The sequence below is a fragment of the Python bivittatus genome, unplaced genomic scaffold (assembly GCF_059951505.1).
Source record: "Python bivittatus isolate LINGU-HERP-01145 unplaced genomic scaffold, Pbiv_v1 ctg000980_np1212, whole genome shotgun sequence".
NCBI classification, from domain to species: domain Eukaryota; kingdom Metazoa; phylum Chordata; class Lepidosauria; order Squamata; family Pythonidae; genus Python; species Python bivittatus.
In genome coordinates, this window is record NW_028277125.1 from 34,164,303 (window position 1) to 34,190,196 (window position 25,894).

General features: G+C 36.3%; 1 protein-coding gene across 1 annotated transcript; it reads left to right on the plus strand.

Moving 5' to 3' along the window:
* Positions 1-9,969: 9,969 nt before the first annotated feature.
* RBP2 (retinol binding protein 2) lies at positions 9,970-22,868 on the plus strand. Its single transcript, XM_007422244.4, has 4 exons — positions 9,970-10,128; positions 13,743-13,921; positions 17,655-17,756; positions 22,721-22,868. The coding sequence occupies exons 1-4, from the start codon at positions 10,056-10,058 to the stop codon at positions 22,772-22,774; spliced, it is 408 nt and encodes a 135-aa protein (XP_007422306.1). The 5' UTR covers positions 9,970-10,055; the 3' UTR covers positions 22,775-22,868.
* Positions 22,869-25,894: the final 3,026 nt, after the last annotated feature.

A 25,894-nucleotide genomic window follows, 5' to 3' on the forward strand; every position in this document is an offset into this window, starting at 1 on the left:
CCATCACCAAAGAATGATTCCTGATCAATAGCACTGTGATTTCTGCATCAATTATCTACATACTATTCCTTGTCTTTAAATCACAGCTGTAGATCTTGGAACAAAACTGCTCAGAGCTAACTGAGTGGAGGATAAAAGAACTGTCCTATCTATGCTGTGTTTGATTATACATAATTGTATATATTTTATTGGGTAGCTTGCATATTTTAGCAATAGCAATCAACATAAACTGACTCAGTGTTTCCAACTGATTTACCTCATTTGAATATAACTCTATCCTTCCTAATTAGCAGAACAATAGTTTGCATGCCTTTTTCTCATTGCCAAAAAACAAAACAAAACCATATTTCTGTTTCAGGGAAGGAGGGGGACAGAGAGGAAATAGTCTACTGTTGAAAGGGTCCTGAATAATTTTATACAAGGAGACACATTGCAATTTTGAGGAAGCAGTGCCTAGTCACAAAATTGCCACTATATGGCGAGATACCAAACATCCATCTATATGCACAGGCATTATTGAAAACACTAAGGTTGGGGGCAAACCCTTTTCTTGGCAGCATTCCCGCTTCCCATTTAAAAGTAAAATAATCTATTTCTTTTAAGTCAAGTTGGACAAGAGACACCAAAGCAGTTTGTAGACATATGAGCATTGTGTTGAAAACCTGAGACTAACACATTTTTCCTATAATAATTAAGAACAGTAATAATAACAAATTAGATAAATTTCCATAAATACTTATTGCAAATATTTCTAGAATAACAGAAACAACTGTTATTGAAGTGATGCTCATGGGGAGGAGCCAATAAGTCAAACTATATATAAGAAATTTCAAGAACTCTAGAAAGTTTATTCCCAGATAAGTATGTCAAGTTGTATGTAGTAATCAATGAAAGTACATAATGTAGATTAAAGAAGAAACTAATTCCTTTGATGCTACATTCCATATGCATTTGTTTGTACACTAATCCAGACAGTCTTCTACTTACAAACTTTCGAGTTATGAACTTTCACTGATACAAACAAACCTGTCCGCAGCGCTAACCTAGAAGTTCCCAGAAGGCAGGAGAAGGTGGGAAAGGGTTAGTTTACGGTGCACCACACATGTATGCTTGGCAGCACCACTGCATGTTGGGAGGCTGAGCGTTTTATACTTGGTTGGACTTCTGAACAAAATGGACTTACGAACAGCCTCTTGGAATGTAACCTGTTTGTAAGTAGAGAATTGTCTATAGCCAGCTAGAATGCACTCAAAATATAGCCAACTCACACAGGGAAGGGAGCAGAATCACAGGATCAGGCCCTATCCCACCGCTAGATTCCCTGGAATGTGTTTACAGTTTCTATGCTAGTACAAATGGATGCAAGTAATGAGACAGCAGCATTCTTCAGGCAAGAAGCAATATTCAGTACAGCTTATGGGTATAGCTTGGGAGGAAGCCTGTCACTGTGATCCCAACACCTGTTCTTGCTATAATTGTACATTCCATATCATTTGACTGAATGAAAATATACATGCTGACCCATCAGCCTTTGTGTATTACTGTGACAATGATTCAAACATCTAGGAAGATGGTAAGGGATGGTATAGAGTTGCATGGAAGATAATTATTATCAGCCTAAATCAATCCACTGAAGGGTGAGAACCTCTTTACAAGGTTATGGTCTGTGACCTACCACATGATCCAGTGGGGTTTATAGATGATTTTTGACCTCCCAGTCTAGGACTGAGTGTGTAACAGGTCCAAAGTCACCCAACTGGCTTCCATGCCTAAGGAAAGACTAGAACCAGGGTTCCCACTTCTAACTGAATGCTTTAATCACACCACCTCACTGGCTGTCTAGATAATTGATTGCGATGCAATATTTTTACAGAGTGTATATAATTGGCATGAAACATATCCAGAAAAATCCAGATTGTACACTTTTATAATGATATTTTCCCATCATTTTTTTCAGTCAATAATTTTCTGTTAAGTGTTTCACAGATCCATTCTTTCAAATGTTCCTGAAACAAATGGGAAATCGTAACAAATGACATTATGGCATTCTCGTTGGTCAGGCATGAGAAAGCTTAATGGCATAAATATCCTTTTAGCTAAATTATGCTTGTCAAAGGGGAACAGAAGGGTGAAATAACCCATACAGCTTTCTATGGAACCTTTCCATTCAAAATCCATCTATCAGGCTTGCTGTTCAATTATGGAATAATGTAACCTTTATCTGAGGAAGATAGAAACTGGCAGCACCAATTAGAAAACTTTGTTGCAGAATAAGTACAATTAGAGTGATAGATTGTAGATGTTAAGAACTAATTTATGTATAGAATTTGGAAAGCATATGAAAGCTTGAGATATTTCTTTGGATTTATAAATGGAGTCTCTAGCCTTGTCTAATATAAAAACCTGTTACTTTTATCTTAACAGATAACACTCCATAGTGTCAGACTTTAACTCACTCAGTTCCCATTCTACTTAAAGATCCACATAACTGGAGGACTTCAGTTTGGGAAAGCAATGTCCATAAGTTATCCCACTGGGTAGTTTTAATCATTTGAAACCACAATTTCAATAAAACAACAAAGATTGTCTTAATAAAGGAACAGCGTAGATCCAACCCAAATTTTATTATTAGAAGCTACTGTGGATGCTGTCAGATGAATTACAGAATTACTATGTAGTTATCCTGCCTTTTCCCCAGCATATTATATGAGTTCTAGACGATGCATTCCCTTTATAATCTTTCTGCTTTTTGTTATTTTGGTTAACACATAAATCCAGTTAACTGAAACCTGGAATATTTCTAAAAATTACGGTTGAATGATATCACTAGAAGCTCTCTATCTGAAACCTCTTTGTCAGAATTCTCAAATGCTTCTCATTAAAAGATTTTGTTTGTGATGGAAGTACTAGCCCACAGTTGCTATCTTTGCCACAATCCCTGGCCATAAGTCCGAAGCCAGGATGGTACCTTTTAACATTTTACAGATTGATTTTACAATCTTCCCACCATTTCAGATGGGAAGTTAGGTATCATTACGGTGAAACAATATGATAGCATTGTAGAAACAAAGGAAATAGATGAAACTAAACCAGCCTACTCAAAGGAAGAGCCCAAGCAGTCTGTAGGGTGGGAAGGATACCCAAACACAAGATGGCTTGAACATTATTTCCATATATACTGCTTGTTCTTCATTCTCAACAGTTGCTGAAATTGGTTATAATTTCCAATTTTCTTCAATATGCATTATCTATCTGACTTTCCTGAATTTCTTCTGAGTGGTTCATTCCTGCCTGGGGGTAAAACCTGATCCACAGAAACTGCACAATTTTAAGGTAGCGTTTCCTTTTCTCAAGTGCTGCATTAATATTAATAGATGTAAAATAATTTGGTCAGAATTATTTTACATTAAGTCAAATCAATCTTTATTATGGTCATAGACCAACATACACATTAACATCTATTAATATTTGACAGTTGATATATGGATACCTTTATGTGTTCATTAATATCTATTGCTCTGAATTTCCTTTGGTTAAACCAGTTTTTCTTGTGCCTTGCAGTTTTATGCATCTGGCCCATAAATTGTAATCAGTGTAAACTTCTAAATTTTTTTAACATTCACCACACCAAAGCATTTGTTCCATCCTGGAATTGTTCATGTGCAAAGGATTCGGAAAAGGGGAGGGGATTTGATTTGTATTTGATTTGTATTTCCCAGCCATTTGTGAAATCGCTCATCATTTCCTCAATTTTTCTCCATGTGCCAGATGCTCTGAAAGAGAATGGATCTTTCTCTTCAATCCAGCACAAAATGATAAGGCCCTTTCTGACCCTCCATCTTCTGTAGCACAGGAAAAGGCTGGGAAAAAGAAAAAAAAAATGTCTCCCTTTTTGCTCAGCAATCTGAAGAAATCCTCAATCATTTTGTATGGCACCTTTTATTTCCCAAGTTTCAGTAAAGCCAAATAAGAAGACTTGAGATGAGGCTTTTAATTAACAGAGGTTTTATTGGCCAAGGAAACCTGGATGGCTCAAGGAGTGTTGCCCAGAACCACACCTTGCAAAGCAAGCAACAAAGATTTTATAGGCATATTCAGATATTTCAGATAGTACATCCCCTCATATTCATACAAGGGAATTTTGGGATGACCCAGGGAAAAGTAACGGTGGGCCTAAAGAGGTGAATCTAAGTTTAAATACCTAACTTCTTTGGAATTTAGGGCCTCTCTCGTTGCAACTTCTTTGCCTGGTACAGATCTAATTTATGGCTTCAGGCATCTGGCTAATTGCTTCTAAGGAAATGGGGTGGGGGACTGCTGTGCTCTCTTAGAAGGCAATCAGGCATTCAACAAAGGGATAAGGTGGGGGAAAGAAACGCTGTGCTCTTTACAAAGCAAGTTAATCCTTTGTAAATAAGATAGAGTGCACTATCACATGCATGCCCACACATTATGAGAGAGTAAAATTGTGTATCAAAACAATGCCCTTCAATCTAAAAGACATGGATCCTTATCCCATTTAGAAACCATTATCTTAGTTTGCATATTTTTCCCTCTGAATGATTAAGACCATTTGGCGAGATTTCTCCCTGTCACAGCAACCAGGATACTGGATGTCCAGCTTTTGTCACCCCACAAAACATTTCTGCAATGTTCCTTACAGTTGCTCTTTAAACAGGAACGGATATGAGAATATGTTAACCAATGGAAGTGACAAACAGAATGTAGAAATATTAATCAAGTCATTAGATACTGCTTTGTTACAAGCTAATTGTAACACCAGGAAGTTTTTCTGGAACAAAGATATGTGTTTTCCTTCTCTCAGGGAAAGTCTCATTTACTTGTCCAAGTCTTCCAGTGTGTTAGTATAGCTGGTTTTAATTCATGGTTTTATGGGTTCATGTATTGTTTTTGTTGGCCTGTCTGCTGAATTGAATTCATATCAAAAGTTTGGTTTTAAATTGTAACCGTTATTGTAATATTTTAATTATCCTTACTGTTTTTAACTGAAAGTCAGGGTAATTTACTCCAAATAAATAAATAGGTTTTGTAATAATTTTTATTGTGCAAATTCACAGAATAAATTTTTTATAAGAACGTTAAGTTATAAAAAGCATAAAGTTAAAAGCAAATAAGAACTAATAATCAAAGAAAGAAAGAGAGAACAAGAGAGTTAGAAAAAAAGAAAATACAAAAGTGATGAAAAGTAAAAAAAAAAAAAAAAAAAGGAAAGAAAGGAAAAATTACAATAATGACTTCCAACTTCTTATACAGCAGATATAGATAAATCATATAGTGACCTCTTACTCTAAAACTATGTCTTAACATACATATTTTGTATAACTTATTATTTTAACTAATCATCAAATCCATAAATCATAATACAGAATAATTTTTTTCAAAGAAACTTAGGCTTGGTTCAGTTGTAACTAAATGGCACATCAAATCAAAATTAATGCCATGTACTTCTTAGATAATGCTTGGAAAAAACAGAGAATTTGTTATACCCCATCATCCTGCCAACAGATGGCAGAATAAAACACAAAGTCTTAATCATACTGGTGTTTGTATAGGAATGGCATCAATTCTTGGAAGATAATTTTAATTAAAGGCAAACACAGGCAACATTTTCTTTCAAAAAATTGAGAAGAATGTCAAAGCAAGTTCCTATATTAATACCCTAAGATACATCCAACTTTTATATTCTTTAGCTGAAAGCCTTACTGATTAACCTTTCCACCCTCTTACTTTAAGTTTAGCTAAAAGATCTCTTGTACTCCTATACACAACAGATATGCAATACTTTCAGTAACCAAACCCTAGCTGATTTGAGAAGACTTTTACCCACACTTAACATCATATTGCATAGCAGAATTTAAAAGTCAGAAAGGGACTTTTTGCAAAGAGAGCCAAACATGAAGATAGACCCAAGACAGACTCAATGAATTTGAGCAGATGAGATAATACAAATATCATGGAGTGGTTTTACAGTCTAAAATGCATGGAGAGCATACATACTAATTTGAAAATGCATTTAGGCATATTGATGTTATCGAAAAATTGGGGAGGAGGGAGACAGACAATGAACAGTCTATTCTAAAAGCCAAGGGGGAGCAATCTGATATTTCAAAAGATTATGATTCAGTAGAGAATGGAAATAAGAATATGGCTATGTTTTAATATTTGGTTAAAATGTACTGTAAGAGCCTCCAGAGTCAGCATATCTGAATCTGATGCATATGTTATTGTCTACCACAGTATCTCAAGGTCTCTTTGTAGGTTCTCAGCAACCATCTCCACTAGCTAGGTAGCTAACTAACTAAATAAGTAAGTAAATGTCAGAATGGTCTATTGAAGTCAATAGCTTTAAACATTCTTTTTGGATCCTGTGTTCTGATACAAGCTTTACACTGATATTACACTTGTATTTCTTCTCATTGTAACTATCCTTCAAGAAACACAAATTAGGTAATTGAGTAAATACATATGAAAGTATATGCTCATTTGAAAATACACATGCATATACTGTAAAGGAAACTATCTTAAAATTAGAAATTAGGTACAATTACAAGAATACTTGTGGATTCTTTTAATGATCAAAACCAGGATAAAAATGTCTTCCTGTCATGAAAATAAGCTGGAAAATAAACAAAAGGAAAGCTAGAAATTGATATAATGAGGGGTGTTATTTTGTCATTCAAATTATAAAGGAACAACTAATGCGAGATATATAGCTTTGCCAGCTTGTACTAAGTTTCAGATAACTTAATATTTAAAACCATTCGGTTTCAACTAAAGTAATCTTAATTTCTGGCTAATCTTAATTGTTGAGATATTTTATGACCAATGAATATGATTAGCAATAATGCCTTCTTCTCATAAGCACATTTCTTCTCTGTTTTTCATTAAACGTACCCAGTACTTCAAGTTTTGTTTTTAGCTCAAACATATTAGAAATTCTGGCTTTCACATGCCAGAATTCTTTAGCAGTGACCCATGTGAAGCCAACTACCAAAGGGTGTGGGAGAATATCCTGATCTTTTGTTAAAGCAATACTTAGCTGAAGGTCTATTTCTAAAGTTCTTCAAAGACATCATTCAGCTATCAGAATTATATCTCTGGGGAAAACACAAACAGGCTTCAGATTTACATACAAAGCAGAATTTAAAGCACAACACATCATTCTTTAGCTGCATTCACACAACATAACTGAACTATTCCATGTTCTGGATTTTTACAATATATTGAACAATAAATTGATCAAACAATAAATGCTGGGTTTATAAAAACACACTAAAGCCCCCAAAACCTGACCCTCATTAACTAAGCCAAGCATACTGAAGAATTCATTTAATTTAGGAAAGACATGTGAACTATATATAGTTACCATCATGTGACAATAGCCCTCAGGAAAGCAGAAGTTCAGTTCTCCATTTGTTATCTTTCCTCAATGAATATTTTGGTGATAAACACTTTATTCTTCCTTAAGACAGTTCTACTTTGTCAAGGGCCTCCTTCTGGAATCTCATTTAGTGGAAATGAAATCAAAATTTACCCAGGGGCTTACCTTGTGCCTCTTACCTTTTACCAGAGTGCCATGAAGGAAATTTGCCATATTGTGTCTTGTATTTTATGCTTTGTCTCCAGAGACATTCTGACAAGTATCTACATTCTTATGAAAAAGCTCTCTCTCCCTTCCCCTCACTTCAGTATGTTTGCAGCTGCAGGCTAGAAGAAAATAGCATTATATATGAAATACAGGGATAGCAAGAAATCACTCCTTTAATGAAATCTGCAGATGACCTCAACACTTCCACCATCTGAAAAGAAATTACTGAGCCTCCTTTAACTGACAAAGCAAATGCTTCCAGAATCGTCTTGGATAAAATTATTTCCATCATAGGAAAGACAAGGAAATACATGACCATATTGTATCCCCAATATGGCTTACTCATTTTCCTATGGAATGGTGCACTGCCAGGGTCATTAGAAATTCAGATACCAATATTGCTTCAAAAATTATACTCTGCATTTTTTTAAATTTCAGAGAGCAACGCTATCATCCTTACACCAGAGCCAACATAAGGTTCACTTAAATTACTCATGCTCTCATGGGTCCGCTTTTACATTTACATTTGATTATAATTACATTAATTAAATACAGTTAATACACATCCCCTTGCTGATAATTTTTTGAGATACTCTGGGAACTATACTCAAGGTTCTTGCAGGAACAGCTCAGGTTGTTACTTCTGCCTTAAAGCCACAATATGTCAAATTATGTGGGAAATTACAATGGCATCTGTCATTTTCATCAATTTCAATATTCATCTGTCATAGCACAAACAACAGGGGTATTCAAACCCCTTAAAGTAAGCCAGGTTATGCTGGCTGGTAATTGTGGTCCCACTACATCTGGAAATGTACCACGTTGGAGAAAGCAGCACTGGACATTTACATTAAACAGCTGATCTAGTGTTTAAAACGATCAGGATATAGTTTTTTTTTTCTTCACCATTCATTAACATTACAGGGGTCCTTGCTAGCCTTTTATACAGTTTGTGTATAAATGAATAATTGAGTAATAAATATATTTATCAGGATACTCTTGGAAGAGTATTCATACAATTTAGGGGTATTTATATTTTTTTTTATCAATCAGATAAACCATTGAGTTGTAATCAACTCACAGTGGCTTATAGCATTATAAAATACAAGAAAACCCCTATAAAATCAAATCAAAATAAAACAATAAATAACATACAATACCAATAAACTAGTTGATAAAATCCAGTTTTAGATGGTGCACAATCATTCCCCAAAGGCTATCTGGAAAAAGATTGGTCCTCACTACCTTCTGGAAGGCTATCACCAAAGGGCCAAACTAGTTTCTGGAGAAAAGCTGTTCTAGAGTAACAATGCCATGAGGAAAAACAGCTTTTCCTAGATTCAGCCACCCTCGTTACATGAAATTGGAACACCACAAGCAGCTTCTTCCAGGAGAAACTCTTCAGACCAATTAACTGTAGTTGATATAGGCAGTCCTGAAGGTGCCAAGTCATATATGGCTTTATAAGTTAAAACTTGCACCTGGAAACCAATTGGTAATCAATACCTGTGAAGTTTAAATTAGGCAACAGCTAGACTGCCTCCTAGTTCATCATTCCCAGTGTAGTGAAGCTGAGCGAGAGGAAAAGGCCCAGAAACTATTGTGGTTTCCTAACAGATGATGGCAGCAGCAGCAGGCTTCATACTTTCTGTGGCTTGATTGCTGGACTGCCTGGAGGGCAGCAGTGGCACCAGGAGGTTAAGAAAAAGCAGTGGCCAGCAGCACACAGCAGAATAGCCTGTGCTGAGTGTCCCAGCTGTAGCTGTTGGAAGAGATCCACATTAGGAGCAAGAGGAGGAAGAAGCAGGAGGAAGAGGAAAATTGCCAACCACCATGACAACAAACAAAATGGCAGTTTGATTATGTTGGCACCCTGCATTTTACCAAGACCTGCCACTTTATCTACATCAGGGGCATCCAGAAGTACCTGAGCAGCTATGCTCTAGAGGTGTGGTGGATGTCAGTGTGTCCATCTCAAGCGAAGTGGGATTCTTGGGAAGAAATTAGCTATTGGTCCTTTCAGACTGAACTGAACCAGCTAGATAGAATCCCTAATAAAATTCAAACAGAAGTAAAGCAATTTAGACATTTTTAAAAGCAAGGAAAACAACCAATTTAGACTTGTTAATTTGCCATTATGGAATACATATTTCAACTACATGCTTTCATTTTATTCTGTTGTCCTTTTTCTTAACATTTTACATTGTTAAGAAATGCATCATTGCAACATCATTTTCGTTCTCACTTCTAGTTCCCCTTTGAACCTTAATAACGAAGATAAAGTTCTGCTTAGATTATCTCACTGACCTTAGACTTTATTATATTGGAAACCATAAACTGCATCCAAAGAACTATAAAGAGGATAGAATTCCAGTTCATTCTTTTTGGAGAACACCATTTCAAATTCCATAGCTAAACTATCCTTGGATTTAATCTCCTAGTAGCAATGCCTGCTGATTACAATGGAACATGGGAAATGGTATCAAATGAAAACTTTGAAGGTTATATGATTGCTTTAGGTAAGTATAAATTTAATTCAAATTATTCAGTTCTGTCTTTACTATACAACAATGTACTTTGAACATAATTGCTTAAGCATGAACTAAAGATGTATATTTTTAAAGAGATGCTTCACAACCCATGGAATGTGTCATGGGGGGCTCGGATTCAGAGTCAGAAGATGAAGAAAGGCAGCCAGCTCCTGAAGTGGCCTTGGAGGACGAGCAGTCAGCTCTGGGGCCATCTGACAAACAGCCGCCTGAGCAGGCAGAGGGGGCAGGGCTGGCCAGCAATCAGTGGGGACAGCTGCTGCTGATCACAAGATGAGAACTCAGAATTGCCACCCCCTCCCAATGCAAGAGCACAGAGAGCAGAAAAAAAGGAGCAGAACAGAGGAAGTCAGCGAGGTTGCTCACAAGGAAGCAGCCTCACCCTCCTAAATGAGCCCCAATGGGGCTGCTCTTATTTAAGAAGAGCTATGAGCTCTTGCAGTGTTAGAAACAACCATTTGCTAACTCAGACTCTCTGTGTCTTGCCTTTTGACTCTGAACCCAGACCAGCTGACGACCTTGCTAATGCTTTGGACCCCTGGCTTTGCTTGACCATTCTTGCACCTGCTCCTTGGGCTCTGAACTCTTTATTTAGGCAAGTTTGCTGGACTTGTGAGAACTTGGTTGCTTTTGCATGCGTGAGTCTGCATATATCTTTTTATTGCTGCTTGCTAATAAGTAAAAGTTTGCAACTACCTCTTGTGTATTTGTGTGAGCCTGGCCTGAGACAGGACAGAATGCATATGAAGCCCCACAATTCAAATTACTTTATTTTAGTCAGTGACCAGTTCATACATGTGCAAAGTAGTATAGATTAACAAAACCTAAAATTACTAGACAAATTTAAGTACACTGTTAAAAAGCTTTAACAAAAATGGCTTGCAAAACTGGGAGCAGCATTAAATTGGGCTGACGAGAGTTTTCTACTTATCTTTATGGACTGTGGAGCTTATGAGAACATATTCTATTGATACAATAGAATACTGGATACTTGCCTGACAGGAGAGAACATGAAAGCTGTTCCAAGGTGAGATTCATGCATTATATTGTGGGTGTGCTTTAACTCCTGCAATTTTCCCATATGCAAGAATCTTGACTGCATAAATTGTGAAAGTGTTTCTACACAACAAAACCATTGAAAATTGGGTGGCATACCAGTTTAATAAATGAAAACACAATTGAAATGCAAGCAGAGTTTATAATTTATAAGAGGGGTCTCTATTAACAGAATAATAGAGACCCTTCTTCCTCTACACAGATTTGATCAACGAGTGCTGAAAATGTTCAGTAAAACATATTCTACCAGTATTTAAGGTTAGTGAGATTGTGTTGCAACGCCTGGGACAGAGATGGGATAGTAACCCTCCCGCAACAATTTATATATTTTTAAGAATATACGTTGAGGAGAGGTCTCGATCCCATCTCTGTCTCAGGTATTGTAGTCATAGGAAAACTGTAAAAGCAACACATTGACACCTGGATCTTAAATCTTTTTACTACCTTTAATATTATCAGCTATTATCTATACAATACCCCAGCAGTTAGGACACAGCGCTCTAGGCTTGTATTCTCTCATGCAGCAGACCTAGTCTTAAGTGTGGAATCTAGCAACTATGGTTACCAGCCAGATTTAAAAAGGAAAAAAGAAAATCAGTAGCATTGCTGAGTTGTATAGTAGACAGAAGATTAAGTTGTTCTTGTTCATTGCACTTCCTACCTAATAATGAATTGCATACATAGGCCTGCTTTCTGCTAAAGCACGGGATAGACTAAGATTTACTGTAATAGCTTATACATAGTAAGGGACACCAAAACAAACAAAAATTACTGTTAGCATTGAACAGATGGTTGGTATATTAACAAAACTAGTCAACTGTTTGGAATTCTTAGGCTAATCCAAGCCCTAATTTTCTGGCTGTCTGCTCTAAGAAGCACTGCATTTCAGATGTATCACTCCTGAAAACAGTGCCAACCATCAATGGGGCAATGATTTTGCACAGATCCCTCTTTTTATACATGTATATACCTGTTGCGTATTCTCCTCTCTGAACTGACCAGCCAATGGGATAGATTTCTTCTTATGTATAATTATATTAATTACAGTACAATTATACACACACACTGTATGTATGTGTGTGTGTATATATATATATATCTCAGTGTCAATGTTTTTAATATTTTATCATTTTTAGTATGGTGGTTTATATTTTCAAATGGCTTGTGTATCATTTTGATGGCTTTTTAGCAGAAAAAAAGAACTTTAAAAAAAAAGAGGGTAAAAAAGCGTATAACATAACAACTGCCCTTTAGGATAAGAAATGGGGGGAAATGCATAGATTAAATTAAAAAGAAATTATTTTCTGGGTTTAAGAAGGGATAATTTTCTTGTGTTCAGGGTTTTTCCCCCCTAAGAATAAATAAATTCAATGGAAGAGAGCAAACTGTATTCATATTTTGTAAGAATAATAATAGAATATTTAACAGGGTAAGGTATCCCCCTCTAGCACATTCAATCCCCTCTTTACTTACATCACACTGAAGCTCTCCCATGTTGCTTTAATATCTGAGTTTCAGTCATTTAGTGCCTTGCTAAGCAATAACAAAACCTAGCTGGTTTTGATTTAGCACAGTGTATGAACTGAGCAGTGTGGCTTTCATATGGTTTATTGTTCTCCTTATTGTACCTAAATCCCTTATTGAATTATATTATTGTATTGTATTATTGTACTGTAGTTAAACATTGGAATTTGCTACTGTGAGGTGTGGTAGCCATGAGATGTTCCCATGAGATGTGGCTACCAGCTTGGCTGGCTTCAAAAAAGGGTTGGACTAGTTCATGGAAGTGAGGGAGGTTTTCCATTCACTTCTGAGTCAGAGGAAAAGAGAAAAATATCTTTATTTGGGGAGTGTCTAAGAAACTGTATTTTTTCTTGTTTTACAATGCAAAGCCTGACATGCAGCAGGTTCTGGTGTAAAGGCTCAGTTATTTCTTTGTCCAGAAGACTCAGTGTAATAGCCAGGAGGAGAATGGAATTCTCTTCTCTGATTGATGGGGAAAGAGCTTTGCATTCAGAATCCTAATTTGATAATTTCAGATTCTAACCACATCACATCATAGGTTATTAATGTTTATGCAATTCTATAGAAATAGCATTAGATAATGAGATATTCTCCTAGCGGGAATATGTGTGTGTGGTGTGTGTGTGTGCATGTGTGTGTTTTGGTAAGTATAGGTCATCTTTTAGAGCTCAATCTTGTACATGTTGTCCTAGAAATCAACCACATTGTGTTCAGTGGGAATTACTTCCAGATCCTTATATACAATCTTGAGCTAAATTCCTACCAAAAAGTGGGCAGGCATGCCAATTCAACAAGTGGTTTTTTGGATGCATAGAAGGCCACTTCAAAATAACTTGTTAAAAATCACTTAATAATATAGAAGAGATGTGAACTCCCCTTAAAAAACCAAAAGTCCTATTGAGCATTTGCATAACCACACTAGTTTGTGTTTTTACATTTAGAAACCTGAGATTGAATTTAAACAGGCACATTGTTAACATCCATATCTCCTGTTCCATCTGCAGGCATTGATTTTGCTACCCGTAAGATTGCAAATCATCTAAAACAAACAAAAGAAATTATTCAAGATGGAGACAACTTCAAGACAAAAACACTGAGCACTTTCAGGAACTATGAAGTGAATTATACCATAGGAATGGAATTTGAAGAGCACACCAAGGGGCTTGACAATCGAGTTGTGAAGGTAGAAAACCTATTATTTGTTTCCCATTTATGCAGCAGACAATATAAGCACCTGACATTCCAGAAAACAGGTTGAAAGCAAATTAAAAATGAAATAAAGAAATGCTTATTTATAAAAAAGCTGCAATTTGCATTTCAGAAACTAGATGCTTTGCTAGTGCAACTATTTATTCTATATGCAAATCATAACAATTTCTCAAGCAGATGACAGCAAGGTAAAATTACTTTTTATTTGCTTTCAACTCTTCATGGTTCCAGATTGGTATATTTCTCTAGTTGTCACCCATGGGCTTGCTCCATAGTTTGGCACAGGTAAAAGCAGATTTCTGTTAGCCATGGCAGTCATTGCTGAGCTATCTATCCTTCTGGGCTACAGCACACAAACCATTTTATCTGTGGTGAGCAAAACTAGGTAAATCTTATTGTTTATGGAAAGCCCCCTCCCCAACTGGAAGCCCTTCAAGTCCAGTTTGGCTGTTATGAAGGCAAGGTGGAACTTCCTCATTACCCTGCAAACAAACGTCGTCCATACTGGAAACTAAATGTTGCCTCAGAACTGGAGAAAATGGAGAAACTAGGGAGACATTTAATGCACATTACAAGGGCAATCAAGGCTTTCCTGTTGTCTTCCAATGAACTGTTGGCCAATATGGCTTTGGGGTGCTGGGAGCTGCTTGGAATGTTGATGAGTTTCATAGAATACTAGACAATCCTGTGACCTGCTGGGTCATCCTTTGAGAGAAAGGTAGTGCAGTCTGATGTGGCCAGAATGAATATTAAATTTTAGGCTGACTATATTTTTTGTACCCCAGTGCTGGATGGTCCTGTGATCATCTAAGAATATATATTATAAGTAGAAAAATAATTCAAGTGGCAAATGAACTTCAATAATAAGTCAATATTTAGCTACTTAAACAGATAAACAGAATGACCGCAGGCAGGTAAAAAAGCAGTGGGAGCGGGAGTGACTTCCAACTTCCTACCAGCTTCCCCATTGACTTTGCTTGTGGGAAGCTGGCAGGAAGCATCAGAAATCAGAATCACTTGACTGCAGGGACGCTGCAATGGCCACAACTTTGCAAATAAAACTGGTGTGAACATCGTGGAAATTTCAATTCCACAGAAGTAATGGGTCCCAGATATTTTATGTATTAAGTTAGCAGATTTTAGGTACTTTGATTCAAAAATTGTTGCAGTATAATGCACTGTTTGGGCTAACTTGAGGGTACAGACAAAGAGATGAACACAATGAGAGTTTTAGTAGTATATAGCTATTGGTTAGATGCCAGCAAATGTTTGTTTTATTATTTCCACCCATGGATTGGGACAGAATGAGATTGGGGACTAAGTTTCACAAATACCAATTTCATAATGTGTAACACTTTGCACCTGATTCTAATAGTGTGTCAGAGATACCTAATGTAAATTGTGCCTTATGTGCCTCTATATCAGATCTCCAGAACAGAACAGCAAACATTACAATCACCTAATTATTTTTTCCAGGGAGAATGGAGAGATTTGCTACTCATAGCCAACATCTTCCCTATCATCCGTGACCTTTCGGTGCCCTGACATCACAGCATGCTCCTTATAAGTCTGTCAAAGCCATCCTTTACCAGTCCGATTCAGGAGCACAAAACTGCCGCTTTGCTGAACTTTCAGCAACCTCAATTTTCTCTTCCTATATCAGTCCTGTTATGTGACTGAAGGAAGAAAAAGCATCTCATTTCTTTTATAATTCTCTCTGATTTCTTATCAGGATGATTTCTACCCAGCATTCCCATACCAACACACTGCTACTTTTTCCCAGCAGAAGCAGGAATTAATTATTTTTAAGAGAGTCATTCTGCTCCTTTGTACTTCTTCAGTGCAGAGATGTGGGATGTTGCCAAACACCCATAAAGTGCACGGATGTTTTCTCCTATTCATCACTGTAATATAGATAGCCAGCATAAAAGAAAATGGAAAAGCTAACTTGGACTTGGGAGAGGGCAGTGTTACCTCTCATATCAAGGCAAATGGCATCTTAATTTTTTTATTGTACCTCCTACCACCTTCAGCAGAGATTATACCCAAATACTGCCCAGTCAATACACTGGGAGGTGTGATGCTTGAGAAGAAGCTTCAGACCAGATGGCTAGGTATCCTACCATACAAAGGACAACCTACTGCAGGAATACAGGTTTCAAGAATACAGTTCTCAAGGATGAACAGCCTATAGCCTGGACTATCTTTGCATGAACTTTAAAGTTTTCTGCAAGATTTTTACAGGACAATTTGCTATTAAGATTCAGTTGGTGAAGAACCACTAAGAACAATGTTTTCTTTTTTTAAAAAATGAGTTTTTAAAGGATTTTTTTTCTTTTAAAAACTCCCCAATTCTGCCCATTTTTCTATCCTGGCACCATCTACTTCTTTGAAGGTAGTCCTCCACTTGAAAAAGATTAGCCCTCAAATTGAAAAACTTGTCCAAGTTTGCTGTGTTCAAAGAGCTGTCTAGTCCAATTCAAGTTTAGAGATTTTTTCAAAAATAAGAAAAAGCAGAACAGAGACTCTGACATTGTCCACCAACATTCCCAAAATAGCAGATTTAATAAACAGCAACAGAAAGAAAATGTTTTCTTTTTTTAAAAAGGCCACTTTTTTTCTGCCCCCTTTTTGCATTATGTTATTAGTACACTGAAATCTTGCCTGTTCAAGAAACTACTGTTTGTTACCTTTTCCTCTGGGTACATGAATATGTTTTGAATTATTTTGCTGCTGTTATTCTTGGCATTGGCAGAGGATAGGACTGCTAGGATTGTTAACAGTCTGTCATTCTGATGCTTTCCTAGCTGGTAGGCTCTCCAGTCTGAAAACACCCAATGGTAAAGATGCCTTCTTTGGTGTCTAATGGATGTATGGGAACCCAGGGAGGTTGTACACCACTGGAAAAATGATTGCAAAATGTTACATGGACATTCACACACATCTTCATAATTAAATAAGTACAAAAAACCCACATACCATCCAGATTCCACTGAAATCCCTTTCTCCTTTGAAAAAATATTGAAATAAAAGTTTTTGCACTGTGCAAAGAATTGCATAAACAAGCAGACCAGGCTTTCATAGGTTACCTATCCTAGTAACTTGATCTGTAAGATGGTAAGATCTGTATTTTGATCTGTAAGATTATCATCTGTACGATGTCTGTAATAAATAGCTGCTTTATTTGCAACCTTGTAAAACAACTAAGAAACTTAGTCATCACTTGGTGTGTCCCTTTTATACAAAATAATTTAATCTATTCTGCTGTGATCACCACCCAAATTGCTTTATTGAAATAGAAATATGTGCGTTAACGTTGCACTAGCTTAAATGAACCATGACTTTTCTACTGAAGTTCTCATATTTAGTTCCTTTCTTAGAGCAGAACCAGATTTAATATTGGTTTCCACTTCTAGGGAGCACTTCCATCATAAGTAAATTTATATAATTTGCTTCTATGGGTATTTTATGAATCATTATCATTATCAGGACAAAGAGCTGGGAACATGAAACATAAGTGATGGTCTTGGTTTTTAACATGGATTTGGGATTTGCAGATTTTTGCAGGGTGGCGGCAGCCTTACTTCTAAAGCATTTCCTTCCATCTCCACCCCCACCCTTTACATACACTAAACTGCATTTAGTTCCAACTTTGAATATTTCAAATTTCTAGAATGTTACTAAATATTATCTTTTAATCCTTGAAGACAACAGTGACCTGGGATGGTGACAAACTTGTCTGCATCCAGAAAGGTGAAAAGAACAACAGAGGGTGGAAACACTGGATTGAAGGAGACAAACTGCATCTAGTAAGAACCAAATATGTTGTTTTTGTATAACTAAAAGCTGTTCCACATCAACTCACTTTTAAAGCTTATACCTTTAGCTTTGATTTTTATATGCTGTCTCATTCTGAAACTGCTTAGAAATAACAGAATTTGGTTCTGTTATTCTCCAATTTTATCACCACACATCAAAGTATGAATCACAGCAGCAAGGGAAGTTGCAAAACTAAGATTCAAATCTTTGATCTCTAAGGTGACCTTGGCCAGTCACTATTCCCATATGAGTTGTCTATGTCATACTCCTAACAAATGTCTTCAGAAGAGAGCCTATGCATGTACAATTACACTACACACATCGACTTTCCTTTTGCAGATATCACAAGAACAACATCAGCAGGGTAGGTATCTAGATTACTTGTCTAGAGAAGATGACAGATAATGTGGTTACTGATTCAGCCCCAAACTGATCTGTTATAAAAACGAAATGTGATAAACCCATATATGCTACCTAGAGTAGGAATATTGTATAAACAACTTGTTTACATGGGTACTTCTTTATTTAATGCATTCCTTAACTGCCTTTCAAGAAATTGCAAGCCAAAAACTATGTTTTAGCTCCAATGAGAACTATCAGAATGCCTAATAAACCAGAAAAAGAAATACCCCATTAAAACAGATTAAAAAGCCAGATTATTTTGAAAGTTGTGGTACTTTCCATAAATATTGAAAGTGAGATGAATTTAGGATGATTCCATAGTTGGGATGTTGCAACTGAAAAGGGCTTTTCCTGTGTTTCCCCTTTTCCTGTATGACCCTGTCATGAGACAGGGTCATACAGGAGGAAGCAGTCTTTTATAGCCTTATGAGTAAGAGAATCACCACCTTAAACTGTGCTCTAAAATAATTGAACTACCTGTAAAATAAATAAGGCTGGAGCAAAACAGTTTGATAAAAATTCACTGGTCTGCTCTGAATTTCAAGGAATCTCTTATTCAGAATTAAAATGTAATATTCCTTTTCATGCTAAGAAGAAATAAAAATGATTCTGATTGGAGGGATAGTGGGAGATGAACTATGAGCATAAAAAAGCATTTTTGTTTTACCTGTCAGCTTTATTATGAGATAGCCTACAGATTATGTCAATCATGAGAAACAGCACTGAAGTCACTAAGACCATTTATTTAAAGAGGGAATTCAGTCTCAGAATACCCTTTCAACTGTACCCATGGGTCTTTAATGGTGCTTTTTTTATGCTGGAAAGTCCAATATCAGGAAGATTTGAAGATACAGAGATCTTTTCAAGGCAGGCAAATATGAGGCAGAATGGCAGAGTTGGGATTCTCCAATCACCTCCATAATCAGAAATGCTACAAAAGTGTGCACCCTTACCACCCAAACAGGCATGCCACCATTTCCTCATACCCTCTCAGCCCTATTAGTCTGCAAATCAGCAGACTTTGTACTTATTTGAACACTTAGAAATGAATGTTGGACAGTCTTCCCTCTACTTTCATTCAATAGTCTACAAGCAATTCCAGGTAGTAATTAAAATTAGGAAAACGCTGACCAAAATACTGCCATTATTTATTGAGGGACGTATAAGTATTAGGATATTCTAGCAACATAATCTGCCACAAGTGATTAGAACAATCAGGCCGGTTGGCATTTATCCATGGGCACATACTGAGGCTACAAATTTGCAACAGTTGCACATTTTTGTTAATTAAAAACAAATAGCTCAAAGAGGAAATGCAATGGGAAAGATGGAAATGTTAAGTGGAACCTACCTTCTTGACACAATATAACATCCCAATAATTGACAGTAATATTTATTTTCCTAATTTCATTTTAAGCTATGGGAAATACTATTTAATACAAGAACTGTTTTCTATAGGCTGAGGGCTGAGCAGAAAAGCAGGTTAAAACGTTGGACTAGAATAATCACCAGGCATGCAACACTCTATCTTTAAAACATAATTTAGTGCTGTTGAAGGAAAGCTGAATTCATATTGCTGAGTTCATAAATGAAGTTCAAAACAAAAATGTAGAAAGCTGGAATGATGTAAAGAAAACTAAGCAGTCACTGAAATATGAGAAACAATAAATGAGGGATTAACTAATTTTAAAAATGTTCAAGTGAGCAGTCTGAAAAGTGAGAACTGGAGTAAACCTACTTCCACAAAGCTACTTAGTTGCACTTCTGCTGACTTGGGATCTCTCCTAGCATCTCTCTCTCACCATCAGTACCCCACAAGCTGGCCAATGGAAGAAGCATAAAATATGGCAATCCAGCCAGCACTTTGCAGACCTTCATGTCCTTTTTTTTGTTCTTTTCGTGGCAGTGGGGAAATAAAACCCACTAAGTGGGAAGCAGCAAAGCCACCAGGATGACTAGAACTGATGGGAAGAAGATAGGAGAAGCCATAGTGTCTTGATTTTACAACAGGATGGGGAAATCAAGAAGTTCTTGCCAATAAATTTTGGAAGGCAGAGTCCTTGAGACAAGAAGGACCTTCAGCAAAACCAAAGCATAATGAATTTTCATGTTTACTTCCTCATTATGGATTTAATTCCATAATTACTCTTGGCTTTATTAAGGATACAGAGCAGTGCTGCAGAAATCCAGATGATGACTAGTTAGCATCAAAACACTGCAGGAAACCTTGGCTTCCAACTAGTGGTTATCCAATTTTTGCAGCCCACATCTGGTAGTTTTTTTTATCTTCTTCACTGAGAACAAGGTTGCTTAATGAATTAGAAATACAGTAGTACCTCAGGTCACGAACGCTTCTGTTCACGACCAATTCGGGTCACGAACAGCTCCGTTTGCAAAATTTTGCTTCTGTTCGCGAACGCCGGATTGGGTGACGAACAGGATCCACGGCCATTTTCCCTCCCGTGACATGTGGTTGTGGCTTCCTGTAGGGAGGGGGACTCTCCCTCAAAGCAATAACCGCCTCCCCACCCGCCTTCCTGTCCTCCACAGCAGAAGTCGCCTCGAGCAACGTTAGCATTCTCTCTCTTCATACTGTATTTTGTGTCATATTTTTGTGGTTTTTAAAAAAAAAATACATATGGTTCAGAACGGATTAACCTTAATTACATTGAACCTTATGGGAAAATTTGATTTGGGTCGCGACCAATTCGGGTCGCAACCAGAGTCGTGGAACGAATTAAGTTCGTGAACCGAGGTACCACTGTACTCAAGTTCAAACCACTTTTCTCAGAAGGTAAGGAAATTGTTTTCAGAGAAACTTACTTCTAAATAAGTATGGTTAATATTGCAACTTAAATGAATTAACTTTTTGAATTCTTGGCCAGAATTCATTTTTCATAAGATGCAGACATTGGCTTGCATAATTCCTAAGGAAAAAGAAAATCTGAATATCCTGCTACCTTCTCCCGGTTCCATTATTCAGTTTTGCTTCAAAACCTATTCAGACCCATATTTTTATCTATTTCTAAAATTCTAGAAAAATAGTTGTAAATCCAGAGATTCTACAAACCTAGTCTGCCAGCATAGATACCCTGGTAGATATAGTAGATAATTTTTGCTATCTTGAGAATTATATAAAGAAGGTGGCTGTGACTTAGCAGAATGACTTTTAATGGATTTCTCAGAAAATGGGGAATGTGATCTTCTAATGCTAGAAAAAGAATAAATTTCTTCCCATAGTTCTCAATTACTTTACTGAACTTGCTTTCACAAGAGACAGTAATGGTCATTATCTTAAAACTTTTTGTATAGTCCACTGATAAATATCAGATGCTTGGGAAGTAGGTAACAGCCTTCCAGACAATATGTGATTGGCTAATTTGGGAAATGAGGAGCTACTTTAAATGATCTTTTAAAGCTAGTTTATCTAGTATGATTGGGCAAAACCCTGATCAGTTTGGCAGGACTCCAGCATGTAGGAATATAGCATCCACTTTAAAAAATGAATTTGATTTTCTGATTTGATTGTAATAATAATGCACATAAGTACCTCTTAAAAGATCAAAAAATTCTCCAAAGTTCATAGCAGTTTCCTGTGAACTGCATAGGGATTGTGATTTTTAAAAAGTAAAGTTACATTAAAAACTTGTAAGTATTTGGGGATGATTTTTAAAAAATTTAATCCCAGAACCATTAATTCCATCTTACAGATGGAGAAACACTAGACAGTGGTTTATTCTATTGATTTGATTGCAAAAACAAGAGTTGAAGAAAATCAACTGCCAATATTCCTCTTGCAATATATCATTACTGTTTTGTAGCATCTTCCCTCCATTTTCATTGTGGCAACCGAAGCCTTAACAAACACTGAGGAGTTCATAGAAAAAGTTGAGAGATGGCTACAATAAGTTGGAAGACATGTATGATGATAAGAATCTCCCCTTGCTTTGTAGCAAGATTTTCTCTATATGTTAAAAAAAAAAAACACGTTTATCTATATAGAAACAAGTAGCTCATCTTTCTCTGAGACAGATGGCCTTTTATGACAAAATAAATTCAAAATTTGCCAATAATGTCACTGGCCCGCTTTGTAACACCTGCTATAACATTCCAAGTTAAGATCCACTTTCTGCAGATACACAGGTGCCTATTGGCCAAATACCATTATACTTACCTCCTGTTATCTCTTATGCCTTTTCTTTTCTCCTTTTGCAATTTCTTGTTGCTCCAGTAAGTTTAATACATTACAGTATGTGGGCTAATAATAGACTATGAAATGTCCTACCGTTACAGAGCAATTTCCATACATTTTTCATTTCTATCCTTTTTAAAACTCAATTGAAGTGTCCAAATCTAATTACTGCAACCTGTAGTGCTTACTGGCTGATTGGTTACATAAAATACACTGTTCTTTTCCATTTAATAGCCCGGCCTCACTGTTAATGCAGTGGCTGAGCTGTTTTTATCTTTGAGTTTAAGTTCCCTTATTGTAGCATGGGCTACAATAAATACAATGGAAAAGCTGTACTTACTAATGGTTTTTCTGTTGTAGGAATTGACTTGTGAAGACCAGGCGTGCCATCAAGTCTTCAAGAAGACAAAATAGATTGATCTGAATTTGATGCAGCTGCAAGTTTTGTGCTTATGATTTTTTCTCTCTAATAATAACTATAAGAATAAAAGTTTGATTTTGTCAGATATCTATGGTTCTGTTCAATTAGCAGATAACTTCTTTAAATAATATCAAACACCTATACATTTTACAAAGGATCTTTGCCTTCCAAATAGGAATTAAGTAAAGGTTTTGTTCTATTTCCCAAACTTTAGCATGGTCTGTGTTTCTAGTAAGAGAGATGCCCTGGTGCAATGATACAAGAATTTTTTAAAAAGTTCATGTTAACAATAGTATCTCAATATATTTTCTTGTATTTAATACATTTGGGTGGTATCTAAAGTAAAGCCATACTGGCTGGGTTCATACATTGTACTGAGGCTGTAACTGATTTGCCTGGTTCTGACTTAATAAGATATGCTAAACCAAATGTAGCTTATTTAACAAACTATGTTTAAAAATCATAGCTTAGTGTAATATGTGAACCTCTCTACCTTGTTTAGATCTGGGTGGCTAAAACACTTTCATTATGACAAAATGATTCATTAGAAAGATAAGATTCAGAGTATCAGTAATGAGATCACTAATTTAAATGAGCTTCTCAGAAAGGGTTAACTCATGTTGCTCAAGGTGTTTGACATACCCCAAAGTATAACTTTAAGTTAAGCAAACTTCAAATGCAGTGGAGAATCTGACTAGAAGCCATTTAAGATATTGCTTTTTAGGTTTATACATATGCTTGTTTAAATATGCAACTTAAAATTCTGGATAGTTATCTTCAAGGATTGAGCATATAGTTATATTAATTAGGGAGATAAAGCTTGCTAATTCCTTGCATTAAATGATGGTTTGTTTAATTATGATTAATTGAATAATCACAACAGGCTGGATTCATACAACATGCTGAACCATAAACCTTGATTTACAAATTAGAATAATTGGGTTTACCCAATACACTAAGCAAAATCAACCCAACCACATAATGGTTTAAAATAATGTGCTATCTCAGCCAGTGTGTGCTTGCCTCCATAATAAAATGAAACTAAAATGTGACTAGGAACTACATTTCTGGAAAAATATATGTGAAAGACACTAGAATTTATTTTAAATATGCTGAATATTTCTGCAAATGGAGAGTATTCTCCACCAAGAAAACAAGGTTTTGGACATTCTTAAACTGTTTAGATCACAGCAAATGTATGCACACTTTGTTAAGTCTCTTTTCTTTGGTATTGGTATATAGATTGACCTCTTCCAATCTGTTTGTCATTGCGTTTTTCTTCAGATTTGCTGGCATAGTTTGGTTAGAACCTTTACTGATTCTTCTGTTGTGTGCCATATTTCTGTAGATGTTTTGTCAAGCCTGAGTAATGACCAGAGTGCTGATCTAACTTCATCTTCTAGTATTAGAGATTCTTGCAAATAGGGAATGTCTATGGTATTTTGGATGTTGACATCTCTGTTGTACAGAATTTCAATATACTCCTTCCATCTTTTCCTGATCTTCTACTATTTGTTCTACTATCTGTCCATTGTCAGCCTTTAGCACCCCTATTCAAGATTGGAACCTCCATCTGAGTTCAGCTATGTTTTTTATTAATCAATTATAATGCACCTGATTCCAACTAACTCTGGACGGCTCACAGAATAAAGGAAGACTTTTCCTTTTATCTGTGTCTGTTTCCATCTTCAGTGTCTTTATTGATGATATTATAATATTGTTTCTTGTCTCTTCTAATAGCTTTCTGAAATTCTTTAAGTTTCTTCCTGTGACCTTTGTTTTTCTTGACCTTGGCTTCTCTTCTTGGCAATTTCCACTACCTTTTCTGATGTCCAGTTTGCTTTCCTTTGTTTCTTGGTTTATGGCAGTCTCTTTTCACACTCATCCTAATAATTTATTTAATTTCATTCCATAGTTCCTATCAATGAGTTTCAGGATTTCAAAGCTATTCCTGATGTTCTTTCTGAAAATGGTAGGTATGTGCTCAAGAACATACCATGGTAACTATTTCAATTTCTTCTGCTATTTTAGCTTCAGTTGGAACATGCTCGTGAACAGTTCATTATCTGTTCCACAATCAGGCAATGGCCACGTCTTTGCTCTTATAACTTAACTCTTCTACCTCCTTGTACCAATAATATAGTCAGTTTGATTTCTGTGTGCTCCATCTGGTGATGTCCATAAATATAGGCAGCATTTTGGTTGTTTGAAGTCTGGGTTGGCAACCATTTTGCCATAGATTGGCAAAAACTGATAGGATGTTCACTTCATTCAGTTTCCAATGCCATATAGTCCAGTTGCATTTTCCTCCTTACTATTTCCAACTTTGTCATTCCAGTCTTGAACTAAAAGCAGCACATTTCGTTTGCATGTTCTGTCAATTTCAGACCATGAAATCTGTACACTCCTGTTCCTGTCCATCAGTGGCTGGATCATTTGAATAATTAAAAAGCTGTTCGCAAACGTGATAAAATTGATATTTGGCCATTGACTATGCTGTACTGTACTGACTTACTGTATTCTTCCTGACTATGAAAGTAACACCATTGCTTTTCATATCCTGAGTAGTAAAAATAGTATGATCTTCTGACTGAAAGTATCCAACTCCAGACCATTTCAATTTGTTGATGCCTATTATGTCAATGTGTAGACAATTCATCTTTCTCTGTTTGAGCTTTCCCATCTTAATGCTTCTTACATTCTATATTCCTGCTGTAATTCTGTCTTTGCAGCTTTGGATTTTCTTTTCCTGAATGAATCCAGCAACAACTAGACGTCTGGCAGCCTGTAATCTCTCTGCATCAAAAATATCCTTAGTTTCCTGAAAGATATTCAACTTTTCCTCAGTAGCATGTTGAGTGCCATCTTACCTGAAGGGCCCATCATCTGGCACTGTATCATCACTTTATTTTGTCTAATGTTGTGGTTTTCATGGTAAAACACAGTAGTTTACCAATGCCTTCTCCTGGGCAGTGTGAAATTATGCCTTTGCTGTCGTCACTAAAGTGATAAACCCCCTCAAGCCTCTTCCTGTATCATTATTTTCCAATATAGGTGTTTGCTTGTTTTAGCTGGGCAGCTCAAATGACCTTCACACCTTGGATGGCCCTGCT

Coding starts and splice junctions, on each gene's coding strand:
- RBP2 (XM_007422244.4), top strand. CDS start 10,056: ATGCCTGCTGATTACAATGGAACATGGGAAATGGTATCAAATGAAAAC. Junction 13,922..17,654: donor TTGACAATCGAGTTGTGAAG/GTAGAAAACCTA, acceptor TAATCCTTGAAG/ACAACAGTGACCTGGGATGG. Junction 17,757..22,720: donor AAGGAGACAAACTGCATCTA/GTAAGAACCAAA, acceptor TTTCTGTTGTAG/GAATTGACTTGTGAAGACCA.